At 42.7% G+C, this 27,681-nt stretch overlaps 1 protein-coding gene across 9 annotated transcripts; it reads left to right on the forward strand.

The window, feature by feature from the left end:
- Positions 1-2,188: 2,188 nt before the first annotated feature.
- Positions 2,189-27,681, forward strand: LOC147305369 (protein FAM110A). 9 transcript variants are annotated; one of them, XM_086278273.1, is made up of 4 exons: positions 2,189-2,547; positions 3,139-3,248; positions 24,108-24,504; positions 24,790-27,681. In XM_086278273.1, the coding sequence occupies exon 4, from the start codon at positions 24,800-24,802 to the stop codon at positions 26,189-26,191; it is 1,392 nt and encodes a 463-aa protein (XP_086134399.1). In that variant the 5' UTR covers positions 2,189-2,547; positions 3,139-3,248; positions 24,108-24,504; positions 24,790-24,799; the 3' UTR covers positions 26,192-27,681. The 9 variants fall into 9 exon arrangements, with proteins under 9 accessions (XP_086134399.1, XP_086134397.1, XP_086134394.1 ...); XM_086278271.1 differs by having other exon boundaries at positions 3,139-3,243; XM_086278268.1 differs by having other exon boundaries at positions 3,139-3,216.

The raw sequence follows: 27,681 nt of genomic DNA on the forward strand, positions 1-27,681 counted from the left end.
ATGGTCTGCAACAACACTTAGCTAAGTAGTACTTTTCAAAGTAGCATCCACATGGTTTGGCAGAGCCCAAGGTTTTCCAGCAGAGAATTTGCCAAAGTATCACACTGCCTCCGCCAGCTTGCCTTCTTTATCTGGAGCATCCTGATGGTAGGTGTTCCACAGGTAAGTGGATCTGGCCAGCCACATGATGTAAAAGAAAATGTAATTCTTCAGTCCAGAACACCTTCTTCCATTGCTCCGTGGTCTAGTTCTGACGCTCACATTCCCATTGTTGATACTTTCAGCAGTGGACAGGGGTCAACATGCGCACCCACATACACAACAAACTGCAAGTCACTGTGTTTTCTGACACCTTTCTATCAGAATCAGCATTACCTTTTTTGGCAAGTTGAACTACAGTAGCTTGTCTGTTGGATCAGACCACATGTGCCAAACATGCCTCCTCGCGCGCCAATGGTGATAGATACTGGCTACTGCAGGCTGGAAACACGCCACAAGAACTGCAATTTTGGAGATGCTCTGACCCAGTTGTCAAGCCATCACCATTTGGTCCTTGTTAAATGAGCTCAAATCCTTACACTTGCCCATTTTTCCTGCTTCTAACACATCAACTTTAAGGACAAAATGTTCACTTGCTCCCTAATATATCCCACCCACTAACAGGTGATGGCTTTAATCATAAAAGTCTAGTTGGTGAGTGGTTGGCAACCATTGGTGAAATGTGAGTATGCCAGATGGGCAGTGGTTGCTGCCTGTCTGTAGGTGACTATTCAGTGCTGCATCGAAAACCTTGTTCCGACTGCTTTAGTTGCTAGCAGATTAAGTAGTTGGCAAGCGTCTGCAGATAAGTTGGCATTTTCTGTGCAATCTACAGAAACCACAGCAAAGTGTTACACAAACAAGAATCAAAGAACCTTCAAAATAAAAGTTGTGCCTTAGTGCTGAAACCAGAACATTTCAAAAGCCAGTCTTTTCAGGTTCAATAGTTCTTGAAATCTGTTATGATGTGTAACATTATATTGTTCTTGACTGGATCCTACTTTGAAAACCAAACAAGCTTACACACTGAAACAGGTGGTGTAATGTGTGTAATGATGTGTGCTGTTAGGTCAGGAAAGGAAAGGTCATGCTGCCCATCAAGTGTTACTCTCTTTCTCCACCCTTTTATTTTTTTAAATAAAGAGAACAAGAAGAAATCCTGTTTTTCACATCACCACATTTCTAGAAACATTTCATGGAAACTAACCATCCACCATCATACACCCTCACTTATATTGTGATTGTGCTATGATCGCCTCACATTTAGCTCTTGGCTGCTCTTTGATGTGTGCTAAGTATAATCATTGCATCACTCTCATTCTTATCAACACTTATCCAGACGTTTAGCCTTGCCTCTTTAACTCAAAGGATGATGCAGGGAGGAATAAAATGAGGAGAAGAAAACAAAGATTCGTGGGAACTGGTGCGGTAAGTGATACATCCTCCTCTGCACGTACGTGAGGAGAGAGGCAAGAGAAGGACTCCTCTCTTCTTGAAGCTGAGGTCATCCTAAATTAGTTAATTAAAGCAGTTTGTTGCCAAAACATTAGATCATCCCCCAGCTTGTTTTGTCATTAGCTGAACTTGTGTCCCTGCATTAGTCTCCTCTCAGTGGGAAGAACATGAAGGACAGTTTGTGTTTCCAGTGGGAGAGAGCTGCTAGTTGTAACCTTACTAATGTCCAACTTTCAACTCCCCCCGACTTTACGTTATTACAACCTATATTGTTTTGTTCTTGCATATAGTCACACTAGCGGTCATATAGCAATCCCGTCATTTTGATTCCATGTTAGTGTAGGATTAAGCATATTATCCCTTAAAATATATAGAATATAATGATATATTTGGGGATTGTACAGCTGCTTGATTACAGAGCCCTTAGAAAAACATTTCTATTTTCAGGCATGTTCGACATTTCTCATACATATTCCTTTTTTAATATATAGAATAGCATTGAAAAATGCGTATTTCCACAATTTTGCTCATGAATATAATGGAACACAACGGCTGCTGGAAAATCTGCTCTGCCTCTGCCTCAAAATTCGGTTCTGAGCCTGTTTTTTATTCTCGCGAGAGCAATGGGGTTACCAAGGTACCGGGCACGCAGCGTCCTCCAAAAATTGCAAATGCCTCCGGCTAGCCAATGAGGGGAGCTCGGACCGTACCAAAGTGGGAACCGGTTTAGGGGTGCTCCTTAAAGCTTTCTCAAAGAAACTTGGCAATATTAAAGGAACTCGGAATTTCACAACATGAAAGGGACAACAGTGTAAACGCATTATTACAGTGCTATTGGAGAGACTGCAAAGCTTTAAATGTGCCCTTTTACAAAAGCCCAAATGTAACCGTGTGTTCAGAGTTAATTAATGGATTCGTCCGCGCCAACATTGAAAGTTTCGTGAAAGTGAACTCCAATGCCGTTAGCTTGCTGTTGGTTTACTTGTGTTTAAATGCTTTGACACAGCTGTTTGAACGTCGAACTGTATTTGCTTTACTCAGTTGGTTTTGCAGGTGAGTAATCTTTTTGAACTGCTCATTTGTATAGGTTAATGTTACGCACCTGTATGAGGAATACACCTTTGCCACAGTGTATTGGCTAGTGGAGTCGCATCTAAGGAAGATGGCCCACTGAGCTTGCAGCAGGCCTCAAATGTTGCGGAGAACACCATGCTGGAAAATGTGCTCTTTAACTGGAAACGTGCACAAAAGAAGTGTTGCATAAGAAGAGGAAGTCGTGTAAAAGGATGTGAGTCTGGTTTAAAGGTCATGCAGAGCTTCACTGTGCTCGGGATGTTGATGTATTGAAGCTCAGGTTTTTGCCAGGGGGGAGGAAAACGGTTCCCTTTTGTGTGTCAAAGGAGGAAGTTACGGCCCTAAATGCATTGCTGTTGAATTGGAGGTCCCTTCCTGTATTGACACTAGCAGCCTTCTCTTCAGCTGATTAAGTTTTTTTTTTGTTGTTTTTTTTTTAAACCTTTCAATCTATATAGTCTATTTTATCTAATCTATCTATGTCAAACGCATGTCTAGACAAAGTGAGTTGTTTTGTATGTGATGTAAGCTCTGAATCATGTTGGGTAATTTCTCTGTCCACTCCTCCAGGGTCAAAAGGTCAGCTGAGTTATCTTTAAGATACCACAATGGGACCTGATTACAAAATTCTGCGCGTGAGGTAGGCAGGTAAAAGATTGCAGTAATGGGCACGAGGTGAGGTAAATGCCTTGCAACACTTTTCACCTGGGGCGACAGTCACAAACGCACCCTTGTAATTTCCATTCTTAATAATTTCCAGGATAGGAATGTGTGTCTTGCAGCCTAGAAAAGTCACTCACTTGCCACTTTTTTGTTGTTGCTGTGGCTTGTAATTGAGCTAATGTAGATGGGACTGCTTCTTACATCTATACTGGAAAAACATTACTACTATTCAAACATGTTTATAGCAGTGGTGAAGCTCTGGCCTACTGGTATTCGCATTTGACTGCTGAAGAATTTGCAAAGACTTTGTTTCTGAAGAGAGGAAACATCAAATAGTAGCAGGAGTGTGGGTTAGTGTTGTCTGGAAAGAAGCTTATGGGGCTTTTAGACGGAGACCCACCACAGCCCGAGGGTGTATTTTCACTGTTTTTGAAGCAATAGACGAGATCCTGCTCTTCTAATGTGATTGGAAGATGTTGCGTTAACATTGATAAGAGCCTTTTGTCTAGTTCAGAAACTTTGCATGCTACTTGGTACCAGCAGTGCCAAAATAGTGGTGGAAATGACAAGGGCTGTTTGGTTTTGTTTTAATTCATTGAAGAGCGTGTCACTGAATAGCACTCGCGGAAACCGTGCTTGTGTACTGTATAAGGGTGCATGGTTAGACGTAGCAATCCACTGTTTTCTTATGAACCTCCTCTCCCCTCTAAAGACGTGTTGACTCGGTCTTTTAGGTTATCTGATGCATCCTGAAGCAGAAGTAAATATCTAATATTGTAGATGACTGTAGTTATGATTTTGTGCTCGTATAAATAATATAAATGCTCGCTTTGAACTTCAGCAGGTTGTGTTGACCATGTTGACTTGGATAAATGGACTGGGCTGCAGCTATGTGATTGGTTGATTAGGTGTCTATGTTGGCGAACAATTAAACAGGTGTACCTAACAAAGTGGCCAGTTGCGTAGTAGCGTTTAACACGGGACTGTAAATCTTTATAAATCTGCTTTAAATGAGCAAGGTTTTTCTTGTTTAAAAAAAATTCTTTTTGCACAACATATTTCATAATATTTGCCCAAATATAAAAGACATGTTTGATCATCAAAATGTCAGGTGTGAAAAGATAAGACGATGGATATATTTGTCACAGTAAAGTATCAGACTCATGGACTTTAATGTAAGAGGAGGGGATGTATGTCATTCTGAACCAGCAGAAACCCAGAATGATGCTTTGCTGTCCCAGAATCTCTCAGAGCATCTTTTTAAGAACAAAAAAATCTTTCTTGTTGTTTACTTTTCAGTATTTTGGTCCTTCTGGTGGTGCCTCATCTTAATTTTAGCCTTTCTGGGAAGGGGGGGGGGGAGCAATCCTTTTTAGTCAGTGACTGTAATGTCACAGTTTGTGCCCAACATAGCTGCCACACAGACACACACATGCTGGAACATCTCATCTGAAAAGTTACCCCAGATGGCACTCATAATAGTTTGGCTCACCGCTGGAGTCTAGTCGTGTTCCGTTTTCTCTCAGCTTATCCACACTGTTTATGTGGCAGCAAGCCTGTGATTAGCTGCAAAATATCATATTTTCCATTGAAACCTACACACAATCCATCACAACAAATAGCCACCAAAATAATAGTGTGGCTTAAGCTATGTAATGCTCCACTAGCTGTAGACTGTAATATAGCCAACAACAAGGGAAAATGTTTTTCTTTGCAGAGTGCACGCTGGGTTTCCGTGTGTGTATGTGTGTGTTTACATGTAAACACTCATCTTTGAGAGAAACTACAATGAGTTCTGTTTTAGTCGAGTTTAGCCAAGATTAACAAAGGGAGAGTTTGGAGTGGTGTGTTCGTAGGAGGCACAAAGACTCCCACTACGCTTGTTGCAACAGTCGGTATTATTCATCGTGTCACATGGACTGACTCAGAGGCTTGCGTTTTCACACTTGCTGCCTGGAAGCTGTCAGCGTTGCGTTGTTTTGCTGAGTTTGCCAAGTCCTGCTTGTTGTCTCTTTCTCTTCTTCTCCTCTTTTGTGTATTTGTAGCTTCCTGACTTGTCTCTGGCTCTCATCTGTTCCATGGTGCCACCTGTGTTTTGAATTTTATCTTCGTCCTGTCCTGCAGTTTATCTGCACTGACATGGCGATGAGGTCATCTTACACTGACACTGTTATTCAGACTGGGGAGGGTAATCTGCTCCATTTGGCCAGAGTATACAGCGCAGCCACAGCTACAGTTGGGCGTTATGCAACACTGTTCCACGAACTACTTTACGTTGGATGAACCAGATTAGTATCAGATTTATTTACTCACATGTCACTAAATATGATGTTCATTTTGATTGCAAGTAAATGGTAAATGGACTTGTGAAGGGCTTTTTGAGTCTAAGCCCTCAAAGCACTTTTTCATAGCACTTTCTAACGATCACACAGACTCCGTCGTCTGCTGAGTCACAGCCATCCAAATGTGCTGGCGATTAGAGGTCAAGCATCTTTTCTTGTGCCCATATATACAGTACTGTGCAAAAGTCTTGACCCACCCATTATTTCCTGATATTTTTGTTAAGAAAATGGGAAATGGGTGCAGAGTGTGCACTGGCTGAAATGCAGCCCCAGACAATAATAATAATAATAATAATATAATGGATTGGATTTATATAGCGCTTTTCAAGGCACCCAAAGCGCTTTACAATGCCACTATTCATTCACTCTCGCATTCACACACTGGTGGAGGCAAGCTACGGTTGTAGCCACAGCTGCCCTGGGGCAGACTGACAGAAGTGAGGCTGCCATATCGTGCCATCGGCCCCTCTGGCCATCACCAGTAGGCGGTAGGGTAAAGTGTCTTGCCCAAGGACACAACGACCAGGGTGGAGAGCCCGGGGATCGACCTGGGCTCTCTGTTAAAATGGTTGACAGAGCCTCAACCATTTTTCACTAACGGCTGTAGACACTGTTGTACATCTCTCATCTGCAATTAATGACAGTTTGAACCAAATATTTCATTATATTTCATTTGGATCGATCACCCAGAGTCCAGTCCTGGTCCTCAGAATGACCTCGTTTCTTGTTTTTTACGCACATGGCTTTCGGATACCGTTCACACTGTGTAACCATCTTTTCATAGATTCAACTAAAGAAATTTGAAATTTAGCTTCTTTGCTAAATTCTCTGTTGTGTAGACACAACACTGGTTTACCCCTTTAGTTATGTGTGTTTTTATGCTTGAATGACTCACGGGTCTGTGTTAAGTGGGTTAGCAAAGAAAGCATTCCTCTGAAAATGATCAGGTACAAAGTGTGGACTGAAAATGAGTGAAAAGAACAGCCAATGTTTAAACTTTGAAAGCCTTTCAGAAAAGCCTGGTTAACTATTGCTCAAGACCACTTTAAAAATGACAAAGTCCTCCTTGGAAGCAAAATAAATCAAATGAGGGGTGACTTAAAGTGTTTGCACAATACTGTACATTGAAATGAGTTTACTGAACTCATTCCTTGGCCATTAAAAGAAACCTATTCTGCTTGTTTTCAACTCCCGGACAGTTAAAAAATAATCCTTACTTATTGTTACTAGGCCTTCGTGTAGCTCTTCAGTTCCTCTTTCAGAAACGAGCTCTGCTCCCTTTGAGGCAACTTTTTTTTTTTCTGATTGGCTGTCCATTACAGTAGACTTGAAATGTAGCTATGCAGGACTGCTGTGTTCACAGGTGGGACTGCCTAAAGCAAAGGTGTCCAACTCCAGGCCTCAAGAGCCGGTGTCCTGCAGGTTATAGATATCATCCTGGGTCAACACACCTGAATCAAATGATTCAGGCCTCTGGAAAATTTCAAGACATGTTGATGAGGTAATTTAGCCATTTAATCAGCTGTGTTGGATCAAGGACGCGTCTAAAACCTTCAGGACACCGGCCCTCGAGACCTGGAGTTGGACACCCCTAGCCCTAAAGCAAAACATGAGGAGCAGTCTGAAGTCTGAGCTTTTTATGCTTGCAGAGATTACATGCACTCACTGATCTTGATGAGCTTTTAGACATTGATCATGTTTTAATATTTTATATTAAATATATTTTATATATTCAGTAGGGGTGGGGGAAAAAATCGATATTGTGTAGTATCGTGATATTTTGTTTGTTAATAATTTATCGATACAGGGACAGCAGAAATCGATATTTTGTTACAAAAAAAGGTTTTGTGGACTGGAACTCTGACTTCAGAGCATGTTGATCCTTTTTCTGAGCAAGAATCCTGACATTCCTTCACTGTCCAAATGTGTTTAACTTTTTTTTATGGCAGCAATAAACATGACAGTTTACTTATTTTAATTTAAGACATGTTTTATTTTAATTAAGTTTAAAACTTTTTTATTTAATGTAAAATTATATTTTGTTTTAATTTACTTTCAAATGCTTCAGTTGCTGAAGGGGCTGCATAGTTTTCACAAATTGCATAGTTCAGAATAGCTATAATTGTACCAGATGGTTGCATTCAGTTAAGTTGGACTAGACTGTAATACAAACAATAAAACTGACTGAAATGAGAGAAAGAGAAAGACTTTGATATTAGATAAAATGAATATTGATAAAGTTTACCTTTATGTACAGAATCTGAATATCGCAAAATATTTTAAAAAAAATATTGCAATAATATCGTATTGTGCATTAAGTATTGTGATAATATCGTATCGTGGGATGTATGGTGATTCCCACCTCTAGTATTTAGTATATCTACGGAACAATTATAGGTCTACTTTAAGAAAGTCCTTCATTGCAATATTTTAATGTCATGAGATAAAAGCAGGAACTCGTAAGTGAAGGTTAATGTGAGGTTGTTGAATTTTTTATGGTCTAGTGGATATATTAACTTATTCAACAACCTTCATAAAGTGTTAATAGGGGAATATTTAAGATTCATTTCAGTGTACTGCAGCTGGCTATGGTGGTGAGGATCGGCTGAAGGCTTTAAGGACACTTGAGCCTAAAGCAAGTGGAGAATTGCTTTATGTGTCTCTACGATGGGCTTACTGGGCTGCAGTGACTCCCAGCTGCACTCACCAGAGGAGGAGCTGGTTATAATGCTTCATTATATAAGAAAATACTTGCAGAGATTGTTTAGTGTCTCCTTTCAGTTGCAGATTGATCATTCTTTTTTGTCTTTTCCAATTATTATTTTTGAATAGCTGAGCAAAGCAGATTTTCTGCCCCCAGTGTCTGAGAAGTGTTATTTAGAACCAAAGGCTCTAAAAACTGATCAAAAAAAACATTTTTACATGTTTATTTTTTTTTCGTGTTCATGCTGTTTTTTTGTTTGTTTTTTACAGAGAGAATTCTTTGAATTTCCCAGTCAGGTTAAGCCCTCTCTGGTCCAAATATCCCAGATGGTAGGAGTCATGCGGCCGTACTTACAGTTTAGTCAAGTCTCCTCCTAAGAAATGAGGTCAGTGTGACTTCTGGTCCAGGCAATCTGTGCCTCTGTATCTCCTGACTTCTCGAGGTCAGCAGCTCGGGGCTCTCATGTTGGTGTAGTGACTAAGAGATGCTGTATAGCACAGAGAGGAACTTGACCTATTAAAAGGAAAACCCATGATTTTTTTTTTTAATTTATTTTTTAATTGTTTTTAGTTTTATTTTCAGTGGAGTTGCTAGCTGAGCGAGCCTCCACAAGAGGAAAACAAGTTTCTGAAAGTGTTACTCGAGCATTTATTTACTAAAAAAGGTATTTTGTTCCCAGTATCTACAGTTAATGGTGTTTTTGTTTGGCGCTATTATATACAAGCAGCCTCCACACACGCGCGCACACACACAGAACCACATTTTGAGACTCAAAAAGGCCTTCAAACTTGTGAGGACCGGTGAGTGTGTCCTCACAAGTGACTCTTGGGTCTCACAAGTATAGTAGAATGCAGATTTCAGTCCTCACAAAGATAGCTAGACAGGAACACACACGCACACACACAGGGCCATTAATCATAGTTGGATCAGATACTGGGATCTAGACAGTTAACACTGAAGTAGTTGCAACGACAGAAGTAGAAATATCTGGTTTGGTGAGTCTGTGCTTAGCTTTGACGTGTCACTGACTGCTTGCTCATCAGTTCTTGGATTCTACACACATGACTGCGCCTGTTGGAAAGTGTGTGTGTGTGTGTGAGTGCGTGAGTGAGTGCGTGAGTGAGTGATACGGTGTGTTCGCGCTTCTGTATTTTTTTATTTTTATTTTGCGAGGATCTTCCATGTGCTCCACCCTGCTGACACAACTGACTGATGTCTGGATGCCACCCATCCTTTTCTTTATTCTCAGAGGTCTACGTTTCATCACTGCATGTGTGGGACACTCTGCCTCTTGCTTGTCATCGGTGCCTCTGGCTGTTTTGAGGTCATTATTTGGAAACGGGCTTCTAGTTAACCATTATTTACCCTGCCCCCTCTACACAGGGGCTACTGACCTACTAACTAAATAAACAGCTTTTAACATGTCGCTATGCTATAGATCTCTGCTGCTGTGTCATGTTAGTATCACTTTTGCAATGCTGTCTTCATGTAGATGCAAATTGTTTGTAGTGTTGTACAGAGTCCATTTCATGAGGAAGGACCGATCGTGATTATCAGTTAGTTTTTGAGTTGGAAAGAAATGCATACGTGAGACGATAAATGGCAAAGAATTCAATGAGAAGTTGATATTTGAAGGGAAGTTTAAGAAAGTGTCAGATTTGACTGTTTATTCTATAAATGCAGTTTTATTCACTGGTGACTACTGAAAGTAAAGTTACTTAACATGGTGCTTTAAAATAAGTACATGCAGGTTGTCGGGTTATTTATGTCATATTGTTAGATTTGTGGTTATATTGTTAGGGGTAGCTTACCATAGTGGGAAAACATAGTTATTATCAGCATACGTGAGTAAGACGGGTAAATGAGCTATATTCTGGGAAACTGTTATCCACATGTTGTTTGAACAAAGCACACGGTCTTTTAAGGGCAATTTTGTTTCTGACTTCAAAACAAGTCAGAAAATGACTTTCCAACTCTGTAGGAGGGGCTCTCCTAAGAGCAAATAAATGCAGGTTTACTCCTGAGCTGCCTTTCCCAGCTCGCTGAAACAGTGTGCGGATTGATGTAAGCTTAAGTAAACGGTGTTCTTAATGAGCACAGATGTAATCTGGTACACAGTCATTAGTGTTCTTCCAACTAATTCCATAATGGACCTGTAGCATCCAGTTACTGTTGTTAAACAAGGCGTGATGCACCATTAGCAAAGTTATGTGCAGGGTTGTAGTGAGTAGCCTTGCTTTGAGGCACAGCATTGGTACGTGTTGTGTTGCTGGGTTTTTAGAGCTTGAGTGGTTGCAGGTCAAGTAAAAATGTAATTAACCAGCAAAGAATTCATAGCGGCATCATTCTTCTTTATGCTGCCATTTTTTTTTCTTTCTCTCTTTAAGAATTTGGGATCATAGCTTGACTCTGACATCACAGGATTTGCACTGAGGAGTTTGGATGTTAAAGGCCACTTGTTGGGTGAAAAGTGTAGTTTTAGTTTTGTAACACTCATATTGTTGCCGGAGCTTCAACCTTTTTTTTTTTTCAGGTGTTCAGATATAAAAATTAGCTGCATTTATTTGTTTTGTTTACAATTTGTTTAAATAATTTGCTTAGGGATTATTAAAGGATTCTGATTTAGATTTTATATCGCACCAATATAGCTATTGAGGAGTATTTATGCCTGGGAAATGGTTGAATGTACAATTGTTTAAATAAATAACCAAACGATGGAAAAAGTATTCATGAGATGAACCTTTGAGGGAAGTGTAGAATCCAGTGTATACCTATTTCAACCAGTGACCAATCATATGTTTCCTTACTGTGTGTTTTGTATATGCTGGGGGTGAGGGAGGCAATCAGAAGAAAGTTCACTTGAGTACCTTTTAACACAATTCATGTGTCACAGTCACAGTCAAGTCCTGGAATTTAAAATGTGGATGTGCACGTGAACAGAACAGGACTGCTTTAAAATCTGCCTCCTGTGAATTCTCCTACTTAAACGGCATTACTGAATCTCTGGAGTACCTTTTTAATAGAGTAGAGTAGAAGTGGGCAGTATGAATAAAATCCTCTTCCTGGGTTAGTGGGGACGTACAATTTCATTTACAGCAGTGCCTGCAAAAATCTAATAAAACCTGAAATGTTCAATGAGTAACTGCCTCAGTAAGAACTGTGTGGTGAAGAGTCCTTGAGTATCATGTTGCTCTGTGTTGGTCAACACTTTAGGTGCATCCACACAGAAAGCAGTTTGCTCTTTGTGCAGCACTTTGTTGTGTATGGGGATGTCCATTTACCGCCCTGTCATATGTCAATCAATGGTAACCTTCGCTCTTTGGTAATTGCTTCAGTTTAACTTGGGACCTGCCCACTTAAATAACTGCTGGAAACATGAAGTTTAAAGTTGTCCAGTGTCACTGAAATTCTGTGGTCTCTGAATGCAAATGCCCTTCACTGTGCGAACTAGCAGGAGTATCTATAGAGAAACTTGGACCACAGGAACGTAACTTCTTGTGCTTTTCATCCAAGCTCTTACAGCAGTGCTTTTGAGAAGTTTTCTGTGAGTTATGTGAACACTCCTACTCTGTTACCTCAGTTTGATTCCTGCAGGATGACAGACACTGGGCCTGCTTGGACATGCCAGCATGTAACGGGAAGAGTAATGTGACATGTTAGCCCAGCAAGTCCCTGCATTTGTGAAGTGTATCTGGGTGTGTGCATCAAGTGACAGAGATTATAGTTGTGGTATGAGAGAAAGTGGGTGGAGCTGTAACTTTATCCCCCCTCACACTCTTTCGGTGGTCTCGGAATCAAAAAGTGTGTGTGTGTGTGGGGGGGGGACTTCCAGTGGGTTGTCAATATTGACTCAACATTGTATGAGAGCCTGTGTCTGCATCTGTGTATCATAGATCAGAGTATTTGCCAAATGAGAAGGCACCACACATTCACACTAATACATTTAATCCACCTGCCTCCTCTGAGTCTCAGAGCACAGTCATGTGTGTTAATGGAAGACGTTCAGGGAACGCTCTCTGACTGCTTTAGATACTTAGAGCACCATGTCTCTGTCTCAGTCATGAATTTAAATATATGAGAAAATTCCGCATTTGCAAAGAAGTATGATCCTGTCTTGGTGCTTCAGCATCCTTTTTACACGATATAGTCCTGTCCTTATAGGATCCTAATATAATTTCATAATAAAATCTGGTATTTAGTTTTACATCGTTGTTTAGGTTCAGAGTTACAGAGGTATCGTTCTGAAATATGTCAGCTCTAGATTTTATGGCTGGCTTGTAACTCCACTAAACCTTCTAAATGATCTTTTCTGTAAATGCTGGGATATTTGACCTGTCTCCCCAATGTGATGCTCAGTTGTGGGCAAAAGACCTGCAACTGACAAATAAAGGCTATCTCATCATCATCTCTCATCTCATCATTGATCATTATATTTGTTTGTTTGGGGTTTTTTTTTTGGGCTTGAGATGGCTAATGATGTCAGTCTGAAGTAGCCAATTGCTGACTCTACCCTAAAATAGTAAACTTTTGTTGTTGTTTTTGCTCAGCTGATCTGCAGTTTTATGGTGTGGCAATCATAAAAATAAATGTAATGATTTAGCTTAACTTCCCAAATAAATGCACAGAAGTTATTAGCTAATGCTAGCAAGCTGGGTTAGCAATCTTGCTAGCATCAGTTAGTCAAATAAACTATACAGGTGCATTACAGAGAACTGGATAACTGCTTATATATAAAGTAATAATTCTCTTAAGCTGGGTATTTTAAAATGGGATCCCTCTGAGATTGACTCACCTTTTAAAGCCAAACTCAAGTGACCATGAAAGAAATTGCAGTTTTTGTCACATCTCTGGTTTCTTTTTTTTTTCTGCCTGGAGGGTGTTCACAATTGCTTCTTGTTCACTAGCACTGCCTCTACTCTACTGGGTTTCGGTCATTTTTCCATTACATTTGAGAACCAACATAATGCGCGTGGGGTGTCGTTATATATACCTGCTGCTAAACCAATAGTAAACACCTCATTATTGGACCATGGTGTCAGTTTGTGTTTAGCCATTTCACTTGTTGTGGGTTTCAAAAATGGCGGGTTTGATTCTTGTGAAGGAGTTGCTGTCATGACTCATCCATTGATGTCACTCCCCCCTTCATCTCGACCTGCTTACGTCAAGTAGGTACTAAAAAGTACCTGGTACCTGTCCTACCACCTAATTGAAAACCCTAATGGTCTGGTCAAGCCGAGAAGGTAGTAGTGGGGAAAAGAGGCTAATATGTCATACTGGTCAGAGATCATGTAGCTCTACATGCGTGACGAGAGAATGTGGAACAGAAAGGGAGAGGCTAAAAGGGGAAAATTTTTGACACAGGATAAAAGTTAGCAGATTATGCGCAGGGGGAATAGAGAAGTTTTTGTGATGAAGTGGAAGGGAGGAGAGGAAGGAAGGGAGGGAGGAGAGCCTAAGTGGAGGTAGAGAAGGTGTTGGAATGTGTCAACCCAGCTGAACTATTTATTGTCCTATCTAACCTACTCCCGTTGTGTTAATGCAGAGCCGTCGACAGCGTTTCCTCTGCAGCATGGAGTGAAAGTCCCCTCCTACTGCTGGTGCCTCAGAAGAATGACTGACCGCTGTGTTCATGTGTGTCGGACTCAGACCTGTGACTGTGAGCACCTGAATCTGTGTATGTGTTTGTTGGTCTGGTGCAGCCTGCCCTGACTGCTCCTTTAAACAAGCGCCGCTGTGTGTTCAGACTGTAATGAGCAAGAGCAGCTCAGCCACAGTGTGGAAGATGTTAACAAAAAAAAAATATTGAATGTAGAAGACAAGTAAGTTTTGCTTTTTTGTGTTCTTTAAATATAGTACACAGAGCTTTATATATAGTATTCCAGGAATCCTGTCGAGGTATTCCAGTAGTAAGGCTTCTCCTGAACTGCTGTTTTACTGCCTTCAGTGACAGGATATCCTCAGCCACACCTGTTTGATAATAATATTTGCTTTCTTGAATTCGCCCACTGTCTGTTAAGCCACTCCCCTTCCTGACTTTCTCACTTACTAGCATACATCGTTATCTCTGGATCTGTTGGAGAGGAAAAGGGTAATATTTCACTTGAAGAAAGCCACGAGTGTTTTTATTTGGACGTTGTCACAGATGGTAAATTAAATGGAACCCACCTGGAAAATTGTAGTCCTCTCAACTCTACCATTAAAATGGTTTGGAGGTTGACACCAAACAAAGCCCTTATGATTAGGGATGCCACGTTTCCATTTGGGATTAGATGCACATGTTGGCTTTGGGTACAGATACTGAACACTGACCTAGCACCTAATCATTTTTTTATTTTTTTTTATTAGTAAGTCAACATCAGGGTGAACTTTGCTTCAACTTTGCAAATAAATCCAGTAATATAAATGTACTAAATCTGTATTTAACATTTAGGAAAATGTCAAATCAAATTAGGCCTGAGATGGGCAATATTTATCTAAGGCACAAATCTAATTTAAGCTCTGCGTGAGAGTCATTACTCTGCTGCATGAAACTGTTATTTACAGTTTAGTTTCTCCTTTTCCGGACCCTCGCCCCCACCCGCCCTCCACCCGTCTGTAGAGCTGCAAAAAACGGCAGGAAGTGAAATAACAATAATTGAGTTGATGACAACACTTAAGTGTTACACAAACAAATGCCCTGCTAGTTTCTACCTTTATATAATGTCTCTCTGAATAAAGATAACAAGTGAAAGTAGATAAGAGATGGAGGCCAAGGCGTCTTCTTGCTGGAACTTTCCAGTCAAACCAACTTGGTGTGACCACAGTTGACCAACTTTACATTTAAGTAAAGGGAGACTGTGTCGCAGGCATTTTTGGGAGTACATTAGCTCTCCTGCTAGCTGCTGCTGTCCCATCAGCTGTTGTCACTCATATCTGCTGCAGCTTTTTAAGTCAAGATCAGAATTCTGTACAGTCCACATGTTAGATGAGTGCATCTCTGCTCCGGAGGGACTGGCCGTTTATCTCTACAGTGTTAAGATGAGATGATAAAATAGAATCCACAGAGTTAAGTTTAGATTTATTTATTTGCTCTGAAAAGTCTTCATGGGGACGAGAGGGTCAAGAGGTAAAAACTAGTAATTCAGTGTTTGCAAAGTAATCTGCTTGGAGTGCAACACATACAGTTTACATACTGCTTCCACTAGATGCTGATTACCGAAGTGTTTCAATGACCTACAATGTTTCTTTACCATTTTTTTCCCCCCTGAGACTGATAATTCTGCTAAAGCTGTTAAAGAAACTGCTTTATTCTTCTCGGATTTTTCCCTTATAGTGACTGGCGATACCTCAGCATCCGGATGCGATACACAAAGCCCCGTTACCTTTTCTGGTATTAACGGTGCCACGGTTCTGGGTAACTGACGGGACAATTTCAAAGAGTTAAAGTGTCAGGAAGGTTTGTGTCACTGCTTGGAAAAACTCAGGCTTCCTGTTCACATAGTGTTGGGTTTTTTTCCTCCTCCGGTCTTTTCCTGAGGTGGAGTCTTCCCTTGGATGTGGGAGGAGACGGGGGAGAGTCTTATAGCTTGAAGAGCAGAGACTCCCTCCAGGTTAGTGTTCATTTGGCTCATACACAAGTACTGGCTCACTGGCAACTCGCAGCAGCTGAGAACAGCTTTGCACGCTCGGAGCTGCTGCCTGCTTCCTTCAGCCTGACACGTTCAGTATTTCTTTTTGGGTTTCCTAGAGCCGGCTAACAGCTTAAAGAACGTAAGTAAACTTTGCTTTTTCTCCTGTTTGAGCACAGTCAGCAGGGTGTACACGTGCGGGTTGTTTATCTAAACGGAGGGGAGGGCTTGTTCCTCTGGCAGGTATCCACAGGACAGGTCACGCTTCAAAGTTGTCAGTTTATGGAACGATTTGGTTTTCTTTTCCCTGTTTTATTAAAATGACATTCAGTTCTGGATGAAATCCTGCATTATCACAGCGGGTGCTATTGTCTGTTTCTCTGTCGCTGCCGGTACTTCCTTGTCCTTGAGTTGGGTGCCAAACCTAAAAATACTGGTCTTGATTATAACTTTTGGCAGCTCTGCTCCAGGACTAATTTCATTCTCTCAGCTGTAAGGGGCTGCGAAGCTTCACATGTACTGGCAGAGCCAACAATATACCCTCCCTAAAACTGAATTTAAATTCTTGTTGTAGAGCAACGTGTTGTGCTGACTGTTGTCACTCCAGAGGTGCTTCATTTTATCTCCCACATAATATCTCTCTTTAAACAAGTTGACTTTTCCCCACTCTTTTTTTTCATGAATGATTTTTAGGCTTTCAGCACCAGTGTGAGAGCTAATCAAGGATTACACAAAGGGTTAAAGGCAGAAGAATGTGTCCTGTGTGAGTGTGTCTGTACATGTATGAGTAAAACACTCCTTGTATCCAAGCCAACTCTGAGGCCTAGCCACTGAGGCGACTCCAGTGACCGCTCTCCCTCCTGTGTGTGTGTGTGTGTGTGTGTGTGTGTGTTCTTTATCTGACTAAGGACAGCGATGGGTGATTGTGTCTGGAATGTGTTCATCACCGTGTTGAAGGGGGGATATTTTCTCCTCCCTTTTCTTCTTGTTTTATTTTATTTATTTATTTTCGGTTGCTTTCAGGCTCTCCCATTACAGCAGAGGTGTGTGTGTGTGTGTGTGTGTGTGTGTGTGTGTGTGTCTTTATGGCAGCAGATGACTGTGCTTAACACAGCTGCATACTAAAAGGACATAACTACCATGTAATTGCAATAGTAGGTATATTTACTTTAATGCTTTAATACCCCAAGGTGTGAGTGTGCGTTGTCTAATAGATTAGCTCCAGCTGACTGAGGTGGGAGTAGTTGCCCCCAGCCACTGATGCAAACTCCGATCAGATGGGGGGTGGGTATATCATAGTGGATTCTGTAATCAGCAAAAAATCTTTGCTGGATCAGAGTTATTTTATCCTCTGGAGATGCAGCAATGGCAGAATGTCTTCAGGCATTGTAAAGTCAATGAGTGGTAGTCCTGCATGTTAGTACCCAGAATAGGAGGGAAAAGAATTGTCCAAGTTCTTACAGTTTGTTATATTTCTGGGGGGAAAATTATAATAAAAATGACAGTGCTGAATCTTTTTTCTGCATCATAAATTTAAGCCTTCACAGGCATATAAAGGTTGGCAGTGGGCACTTGTATAGGCTATGTTGTAGACCAGGGGTCCCCAATCCCGGTCCACGAGGGCCAGTGTCCCTGCAGGTTTTAGATGTGTCCTTGATCCATCACAGCTGATTCAAATGGATAAATGACCTCCTCACATGTCTTGAAGTTCTCCAGAGGCCTGGAGGCCTGGTAATGAACTAATCATGGGTGTGTTGACCCAGGGTGAGATCTAAAACCTACTGGGACACCGGCCCTCGTGGACTGGGGACCCCTGTTGTACACCCTACATACATTTTGTACAGAAGTCTGAAGTGGCTGTGGTGAGACTCATTGCACGTGTAAAGGAAATCAAGGGTCATTATAAATTCTGATGCTCTACCTCAAGCGGTTACAGTGTGCTTAAACTATATAAATCTCACAGATATTTAACATTTCGTGACGATTGGAGGGTGGCGCTCTGAGATTACAATTGAGCCGTGTAACTCTAATGAGCTCTAAAGTGAAAATAGAAGCACAGCACACAAGTAATTTACATACCACTGAAGGGTGTGAGCCTCATGGGACCCTCCTGAGGGGGGGTCATAGGTATAGTTTACCCCCCACTCAAGAGAGTCACACCAATAAGTGTGAAGTGCCTCTTGACAATATGTAGTTTAGGATCACAGTTGTTAACAAAATATGCATTTTCTATCAGTGGTTGAAAGGGTGAAAAATGGCTAATGATATGCAAATATCATGCAGTCTAATTTATATACCTACGTACCTTTTGCACTCGAGCTCAGGAATAGTTCTTAGTTTTAAAACCTAAACTTCATGGGTATCAGACCTTTAGCAAAAATACACTAGAACTCGGGCAGCAATTTTAATTACACTCTAATGAACTAATTGTGGTCAGAACTAGCTAAATCAATAAATCCATAAACTCAACAGTCTTGTTTGCACTGCTGCCTGCTAACGTCCGCCACCTCTGTTCTGATCAAATCAAATCACTTTTATTGTCACATCACATGTGCAGGTACATTGGTACAGCACATGTGAGTGAAATTCTTGTGTGCGAGCTTCACAAGCAACAGAGTTGTGCAAAATACAATAATGTAAACAAGCAAAATACAAGAATGGCTACATCTGAAACTAATAAATATATGTACAATATATAATAGTATATGCATTTCTGGATGTGTATACTAAATATTTTTCTGTGTGTGTGTGTGTGTGTGTGTGTGTGTGTGTGTGTGTGTACACATATTTTACAAATTAAATAGAGTAAACAATAAATAAAATATATAAAATATACAGAGTTGAGACATGTTCACCATATTACAGTGCAAATTCGGGTTAAGAGTTGAATTAGCTAAATTGTTATAATGCCTTAACTAACTTGGTTGTGTTGCTAACCTGACTCACTATAAGAATCTGTTTATGTTAATGTTGTGTCTGTATGCACTGTTTATGTAGTCTTCTATGTCTGGCACATCTTAACTTGATGTCAGCTTAAAAGGAAGTTGGAGTAAAAGGCAGATGTTTCATTTATATACCCGTTAGATGTTCTTATCATCTTCTTTGCATACACTTTACACACTGTTCTTACTACTTACTGCACTCAAATGATCCCTATATCTATTTTTTCCCTTTATTTTACAAATGTGGACACATCACAGATGTTCTGTATTTGTCTTCACAGCTTGGCTTAGTTTTCCCAAGGGAGGACTCAGCCACCTGCTCTCCTGTGATTACCTACTCAGTCAAAACTCTCTTCCTGACGTGAACACACAGGCACACAGACACAAGAGTTCATTGGTTTGACCTCCATTTTCCCCCCTCTGGTGTAATTGTACATGGATGTGTGCGTTTCCTGGGGCCACAGACACAGACAGATATGGGCAGAGGTGGAGGAGGGGGTTTAAGGGGAGACGGACGGATGGATTGACAGAAGCGGGGAGATCCAGGGGAAAAAAGACGAGCTGGGTGCTATAATAACTGTCGGTTTATGGTTCAGTGGTTGTTTTTGCAGTCGACTCGACTTCTGTCCGTATAAAAACAGTTGCATAACCTTGTCCAGACACTTCAGTCATGCATGTCAGTCCATCCAGCCAGGAGCAGTTCTTCAGTTGGAAACAAGCAACGTGGCTGAAGCTGATAGCCGCTCAACAGAATAACAGCAAGGTCTGACGCTGTCACGACCAACTGTCTGTCTTCATTATCATTCTTTGGAGCTCCCTAAATCAGCCCTAAGGGGAGTGGTTGATAACTTTTTGAACCCTTCTTTTAAGCTCTCTATTGATTTTTAAAAACGTCGGCTGAGTGTCCCAGTGGGATAATGGGCAGGGGCTTGTGTTGCATTAGTTTCTGTCCAAGCTTGGTCTGATTCTCATCAGGTTATCGTTCATCTGGAAGCCACAGGGAGGACACCAGCTGAACCCTGCACTGAGATGAGAGATTTGTTAATACGATCCATCTTGCTTACTGTCCCGTTTCTTGACCTTTTGTTGAACTGGGTTTTGGTACAGATAAATTCAGGTCTGGTCCAAATAGATAAACTATAACTCTGTAGACCTTCCTTTGGCTTAACTTGCAAACAGGTTTGCACAGCAGGTGAATGATTTAGTTATAACTAAATCAGGGATAAGTGCGCTCAGTCATCTACAGAGCTAGGAGCAGGAAAAAAACTGCCTGAGCAGTCTGAAGCATGTGACTTTTGGCTCACTAGATCACTTACCCACTCACTGACTTCATTATTTGTTTCTATGAGCATGGAGCATTGTTTGTTTTGCTTTTTTCTTTTTTCCCCCTTCCTGAACACTTTGGATTGTAGTGCAGCATTTCCATGTGGGCTTCCTTGCAGTTGACAGTCGGGTGTTCACAGGCTTCAGGAGCAAATCGGGAAACTCCAAGTGTCCAGAAATAGATGAGCTAAGTTCACCGCGAAACAGGGTCAACCTGCGGGAATTGCCCACAGCCGAGGACGTTTGTTTGGTTTTCTCTTTCCCACTCACGTTCTGTTGTGAAATAAATCCCGGCTTCCTGCTCATCCCTCCAGTGGGTGAAGCAGCTGAGTAGTCACTGTTGATGAACTCACCACCTCTTTCCTTCCATGCTGGGGTAAAGCTGACAGGCTCAAAAACTGAAGGATTTGAATGGTATCGCATGGAGCTGCACTCTGGCTTTGAGTCAGCATCAGGAACTGTTTAAGACTCAGTATGATTCATTCTTATTGTGAGGCTCACCCTGGATGGGAGGTTGACACCATCTCTCTTAGTTGGGCTTTCTCTTGTTTTCTCTGCTATTATATATTTTCTAATCTTGCCTATTCTCACCTTTTCCTCCTCCCCCACCCTCCTACTGCAACCCGTTTCCTCACGAGCTGCTACTTATTCAGTAACTTGCTAGAAAATATTGGCGAAGCAAATTGCTCCCATTCATGGGCTCTCTCTGTAATTACACTTAAGCCGGCGGCACGGTCAAGTCAGCTGTGGTAAAATGCCAGTCACTGTTTCCTTTCAGCTGCTTTACAACATTTGTGCGCGCAGACATTTTGGGCTTCTCTCTTTGATTTCAAACATTCTGTTATTCACCCCCCACAGTCACTCACACGCCATGAAACGCAGTCTCTCTCTCTCTCATGCAGACATCATAAACCATGTTGTTGGCCACTTATATGGTGGTTAGAAAACTGAACGTAAAAACAGTCCGATTCATAACAACTCAGCGGTTTGCATAGTTTTGTGATGATAATCACAATGCGCAAGTTTCCATTGAGGAATAGGAATATCATTCCTCGGCCCTTTGCCTTTTTGGAGACATCATCAACTGCAGTTACAGAACATGAACGGAAACCAAGAGGCAGAAAAGTTAAGAGAAACGAGACTGAGCGCTGCTGCAACGCTCAACTCGTGGACCGGTGGGGACGAGAGGCTTAATGGTGCCGTTTGCACACACATTAGTCCCATTAGCAGAGCGGCTTTTAGCCATCTGACCCCTTTCACTGGAGAAGATGAATGACAATAGCTGCTGTTTTTAAAGTAGTGACTATCCAGGCTCACAGTATTTGCATGTGGACGACTCTTCTCATTGGCAGGCTCAAAGGAAGGAGGGTAACTGGGTTAACATTTACATAGTTAAAGCAAATCTAATCTCCATGAAGAGGGAATTCTTTTAGCAGCTTGACGATAATTGTTGTCAGTTGTTGGAACTCGTTCTCCTTCACTAACAATATCAATGCACAAACTGTTGAGCGCAGAATGATAACAAAAAGACTGAATAAAGGGTGGATCAGGGGATTAGAGTTATCAGCAGAGGTGGGTTTATGCTGGTGTGACAGGGATCTCCTGCCCCCTTTGTGTCTGTGGGATTTGTTCACACCAGTAATTGTGTATAAGTGTATGTTAGTCATTAGGAGTGATAGAAATCAATAACCACGCTTTAAAAAGACAAAATGTGTAGACTTTGGATCACAAGCTGTTTGGCTGGACATTTTGGGACACAGTGAAATAGAACAAATACTCCAGCAAAGGTTGGCAGTTCTTACAGAAATTAGTGTTTTTAAAGACATGAAAAGACTCTAAATCTGGAGCAAAGGAGGTGTGTTTTTTCCTCCTCTTGGCAGAGGGCTGTGTAAGTGTAATGACAAGGCCACAGCATACTAAAACCGAGGTGGCTGAGGTTTCTGTGACCTAACGTTTGTCTTCACGGTTTCTGTTAAAGCATTTTCTCTAAGATGAGTTTCTTTGAGTAGATTCAGGGACAAGAAATTCTATAATTACCTGAAACCTTTTAGCTGTTAAACTACTAGTTAGTTTGTCGTGAGGATGATGAATGTAGGAAAACAACAATGTGAAAGAAAGAGATCCACATGCAGCAGCAGATCAGTGATGTTTTACATATGTTTTATGGCGAATTCCTCAACTTACACAGTCAGATGAAAGTGCTAATCAGCACAGTGACGGGGAGTGTGTGAGTGGCTCCAGGTGGGTTGTGGTCTTCAGTGTATTTACTGTTGTGCGCTGCAGGCATTTACATTAGCGGGTGGAGCGCCACCATGGTGTCACATAACTGGACGTGTTGTGCGTTAAAGCTTAACCGTGTTAAGTTGCATTGAGCGCTATGATAAGGATGAACATGTGGAAAAAATACAGTAGAGCTGCTTCCCTGCAGTGGTTTGAGCTTTTTTAGGACACCAAGACAAGTCTGTGCTGACGTCATCTATCTCGTGACTTTGTCCGCTAATCCACCTCTCCTTTCTTTTCCTACTTCAAGCTCACTTCAAGCTTTCTCTGTATTGTGTTTTTCATGAAAGACTCTTTATTTTATTATTATTTTTTGTTCCATCCCCTGAATGCATATATTCCCAAAGGCTTTGTGCAGAAGCTTCAGGTCGTCTCACTCATGCTTGGGAATCTTTTTTTTTTTCTTTCTGTTTTTATTTTTGTGCTGCAAAAGTGTTTAGTTTGAGTAGTTTGAGGTAGGCTATTTTAAACTCTTCTTTGGTCTGTTACAAGATGAAAGCTAAGCGTGTGTGTGCGTTTTTCTTTTTAAGTGTAAGCTGTCAGTTTTTCTCTCTCGTCTGCTGCTGGTCTGCTGTTTGTGGATGTGAGCGTGAAGAGGGAGTCAGACGGGGCGAGATGTTGGGGGAAAAACAGGGTCACATGTTGAGGGAGACAGGGAAGGAAGACGGCTATAAAAAGATTAATTAAAAATGTGTGGATAGACGTGCTGGAGAAGAGGTGGAGGTGGGGGAGGGGACGCACCGTGCCGTCTATCTGGATGTGATGTAACCCTGGAGTGTAAGGCTGTAAATGATAACATGCAGCAGGGAAGAGGTGTGGAGGAGGGGGAGAGTGGGGTTGTTTTTTTTTTGTTTTTTTTTCTGTGGAATTGAAGGGGGAAATAAATGAACAGCATGTGTGTTAGCAGTGTTTTAAAGCCCTGAAGCTGAGAGAAATAATCCACAAGTTAATTGTGCTCCGGCAGAGGAAAAACTTTGTCCCAGTTCTTTGTTTAAACTTTGTTCTTACACTATTTTTCTTTTCTTTCTTTCTTTTTTTTAAAAGCTGAATCAGGTTTGGTTTCGGTGATCTTCATCTACTTTGTCTTCATTAGGCTAAAATGCAAACACACAAACAGCCACACAAAGAGCTCAGCAGCAGGAACAGTTGTGCAGGCTTTCAGTGGTTTTTGTTTTTTTTTTTTTTTTCACATGTTTTCATAGCACCCCACTGAGCTTGATGCAAGTCAATGTAAAAATTGCATCTGCGGTGCCCCTCTTTTCCCCCGCCGTCCCCTTTCTCTCCCCCCTTTCTCCCTTTCAAAGAATTTTCATTTGAATGAAAGCCCTGCCTCAGTTTTGTTGTGCTTGAAAGGCAGGGGGAGGGGCCCAATTGGTCAGGATCTCCTTTGAGCCTAGCCAATGCGAGCACACCTCTCGCCTCCCAGCCCGCCCCTTGTACCCCTCCGAGTCTCCCGGCGACATGCGATTGGCTGGCTGGGAGGAGCCAGACTCTGTATTAAAGCCTGTCCCGTCTGCTCCACTTCAGTGTTAAAGAGAGTCCCCGTCTGTCAGCCAGAGAAGTGTGCGTGCATGTGTGGAAAAAGAGAGAGTATGTGTGGATGCGTTATGGTATTAAGCGGTGGAAAGAAAGTGGAGGTTTATCTGACTTGGACTTGTTTCTTTCTAACCCTCTCCAGGACTACAGGGCGCTCCTGCTGAGTTGCCGGCCGGCTTTTTGGATCTGATCACAACTGGACAGGCGGGCTGGGGCTAAACAGAGGATTGTAAAGAGGATCAGAGAGACTGTGGTGTTGTCTGAGTAACTGGCGACTGATCTACAAGACTTGCCTTTTGGATTTAAAGAAACAAAAAAAAAAGAAAAAGACTGACCCTGACCCAGTCTCTCACTGTTCTGGATCACAGCTGAGTTAATAGAGGTGGTCTGCACAAGGCTGGTGTGGAGGATCTGACCCCAACTGACCCTGTCTCGCAAGTAGCCTTTCACTGAGCCCGGACTGGGAAAAGGGACAAATAAAAGTGCAAGAGAGGTGTCGTGGAGGACAGACGAAAGGCAGAGGAGCAGCACAGCGACCGGTAAGGAAGTTAAATGGGGTTCTGAGAGCACGGGTGTGAGAGGGGGAGGAGTGGGGAGAAAAAGAGTACAAAAGAGCCCTTTTTTTGTTTCCCTTAAGCTTAGAGAGGATGTGTGGGAGCTCTAAAAGGATGTTCACTGACCATTAAAGCCAGGTGTTTGCCTGCCTCTCCTCCTGTCAGCTAGTGTCTGACCATGAAGCTGTAAAACTGTTTTCACATACAAGTGAATTATTTTATGTTCCAATTACTTGTAACTCATGGAAAATCTCTATTTTCTCTGTCCAGCTCGTGCAGAATGCCAGTGGAGACCCTGCGGCCCTCAGATGGCCGTCTGGCCGGGGTCCCCTTTACCTCTGCCATGCCTTTCAGGATACTCAATAAGGGTCCGGAGTATTTCCGCCGACAGGCTGAGCCCGGGGCCCGCAAACTGAGCGCCGTGGAGCGCCTGGAGGCCGACAAGGCCAAGTATGTTAAAAGCCAGCAGGTGGCACTCACCCGCCAGGCCCCCATCCAGCCTCCAATCATCCGCAAGCCCCTCGTCCCTTCGGGGATGATGATCAACACCCCTCCAGCCCGGAAAGTTAACCGATCGCCGGCTGAGGGGGAGAACACTGCAGGCAGGCAGGGAGCAGGAGACAGGAGACGACCTGCTCTAAACTTGGATATTCTAAATAACCTAATCAATGACGTATGTGATGGACCATCACATTGTTCCCAGTCCTCTTCCTCCACCTCCCCTTCCTCGTCATCTCCGTCATCGGGAGCTAAGAGCATCAGTAGCAGTCTTTCAGGAGAGCAGGAGAGGAGCAGCCGACTCTCCAACAACCTCAAACCTTTGAATCACGCCCTCGCCAACTCATCGTCCACCTCCTCCTGCACCTCCTCTCCACTCAACAATCATCTTCGGATGGCGGCAGCAGAAGTGACTCGACGTCCACCCCCTGTGCCAGCTCGCACACCCCGCTTTGGCGTTCCAGTTCCCTACAGCTCCCCTAACTCGGTGACAGTACGCAGGGTGGACGTTCGGCCTCATGCTGAGATACGGAAGCCCCAGAGAGCTCAGCTGCAGCCACAGCTCAGGCCCAGACAGACACCCCAGGGCCAAGTCGCACACCCCCAAGTCCCACCCCCGTCACCCCCTCCCCCCTCCCAGAATCAACCGCAACCCCTCCCTCAGTCATCCCAAGCCATCCCCGCTCCATCAGCCTACCTGCCACCCAGTCCAATGCTAGTCCGAGCAGGCATGATCCCTCCAGCCTCACCCGCTTTCACCCGCATCTCAAACGCCAGCTCCAAAGGGTCTGCCCGCAAGCACCCATCACTGCACCGCTCCAAGTCGGACCTGAGCGACCGCTACTCCCGTGCCACAGCCGACCTGGAGCGTTTCTTTAACTACTGCGGGTTAGACCCCGAGGAGGTGGAGGGAATGGGCGGGGTGGAGCGCTTCACGAGGGCCAACTCAGACATTGTGTCAGTCTCCAAGCTCCGAAGCGTTAGCACGCCCAGCTCGGAGTGTGGGGACGACCGGGTCAGGGAGGACGAGGACGACGAAGACGACGGTCCGTCAAGGGCCAACGAGCGGGTCCCGTATGGCATCTCTGTCATCGAGAGGAACGCTCGAGTCATCAAGTGGCTGTATGGCATCCGACAGGCGAGAGATTCTAACAACGCCGTCTCTAACGTATAGACCGTCAGGGACTCGGACTCCTGTTTGTTCATCTTTTGCTGCCTTACGTTACAGATACGGATAATCCTGCAGTTGATGTGTTTCCTGTAAAGACTTTCTTTTTTGTTCTCGGAATTTCACATCGGATGTTTAGAACTGGGCTGCAAGTCAGTACTTGCAGCGGAAGATGCACCCCCCCCCCCCCCCCCCCCCCCTTTTGTAGGTCTTGTATAACAATATTGGTATTGAAAGCAATAATAGTCAGAGAATGGTGAGGATGAAGGCAGAGGATGATTGCGATAGGGTCTCCTTATGTAAAGGTACTCTCTGTGTGTGTGTGTGTGTGTGTGTGTGTGTGTGTGTGTGTTTTGGCACAAAGGCAGACTGCCACTGAGCAAGCCAGGAAGAAAACCACGTTGATACTGTGAAACTTTTTCACACAAAAAGCTTCTACGATCATATTCCTGTTTTTTGTTTTTTTGTTTTCAAAAACCTTTTAGGCTGTTGGACTGTTATTATACACGTTTGTGTCAGCATGCAAGTGAATCATTTGTATACATTATATTTTAGGGTATGTCATCAAGCACACGTCTTCCTTGCACAGAAGTTCGCTGCACTGACTCACGTTCAGGTCAATTACAGTTAGTGCTGTCTGTATATCGGAGTGCAACGTCTTCTAATTGTGCGCATCCGCAACACTTTCTCACATCGTGGCTCACGCTGTGCTGGTGCAGCCCGAGAAATCAGTTTGCTGTGTATGTCCCTGCACGTATGAGAGCAAGTCATATGATGAAGGATGAGCTCACATGTAGACGGTTGAAGTAAGTGTAACATGACAAAGATATTTAGCCTCCAGGGTGGGAAAAAATTGGAGGGAAAAACGAAAAGATGGATGAAAGGAAGACTGAAAAGAGAATACTCATGGATCAAAAGAAAAGCTACCTTTGCTGTATGAATATGTCTGCGGCTCTGAAAGTGTCTCAGGAAGATGGCATACTAACAAAATGGACCAATATTTATTTGGAAAATGTAATTTAATGTATTTTTTAATATTGGATGACTTTGTGTACAGAATTCAATCTCTGTTCTTAAGTGCAATCTGATGGTGTTTACTAGAATCACAGTATATGTAGGATGACAGTTAAATCCAGGAAGGAGACAAATGCAAAGTGTGAATGTTGCACCTGTCTCTCTGTGGGGAGCACAGAAAGTGAGACTGTTGTGTATTTATTCAACTTCCTGTTTGTCTGGGAACAAGAGGTCTGTCTCCTCCCTCACCCTGTGTGAGTTCTCTCGAGTTCTCCTCTGCATCTACTGCCTTCGTAAGTTATCCAGCAGTGTGAGTGGCGGCCACGTTTCCTCAGACGAGAGGGCCGGAGAACACATGCAGTATGCTGTTGAGTCCATCACTCAATGCCCAAAGAATCTTCAAGAGATGAGAGATGGAAAATGCTTTACCATGGTGTATTCTGAGCAGTTAATAAAAAAAAACAAAATGTTCAATTACGTTA

This window comes from Aulonocara sp. 'chitande type north' Nkhata Bay, linkage group LG20 (genome assembly GCF_057382095.1).
Source record: "Aulonocara sp. 'chitande type north' Nkhata Bay isolate Kocher_YH1m ecotype deep benthic linkage group LG20, A_spYH_male_GT1.1, whole genome shotgun sequence".
Classification (NCBI taxonomy): Eukaryota; Metazoa; Chordata; class Actinopteri; order Cichliformes; family Cichlidae; genus Aulonocara; species Aulonocara sp. 'chitande type north' Nkhata Bay.

What these genes read in the sequence shown, in the direction of transcription:
- LOC147305369 (XM_086278273.1), top strand. Translation starts at nt 24,800, where the DNA reads ATGCCAGTGGAGACCCTGCGGCCCTCAGATGGCCGTCTGGCCGGGGTC.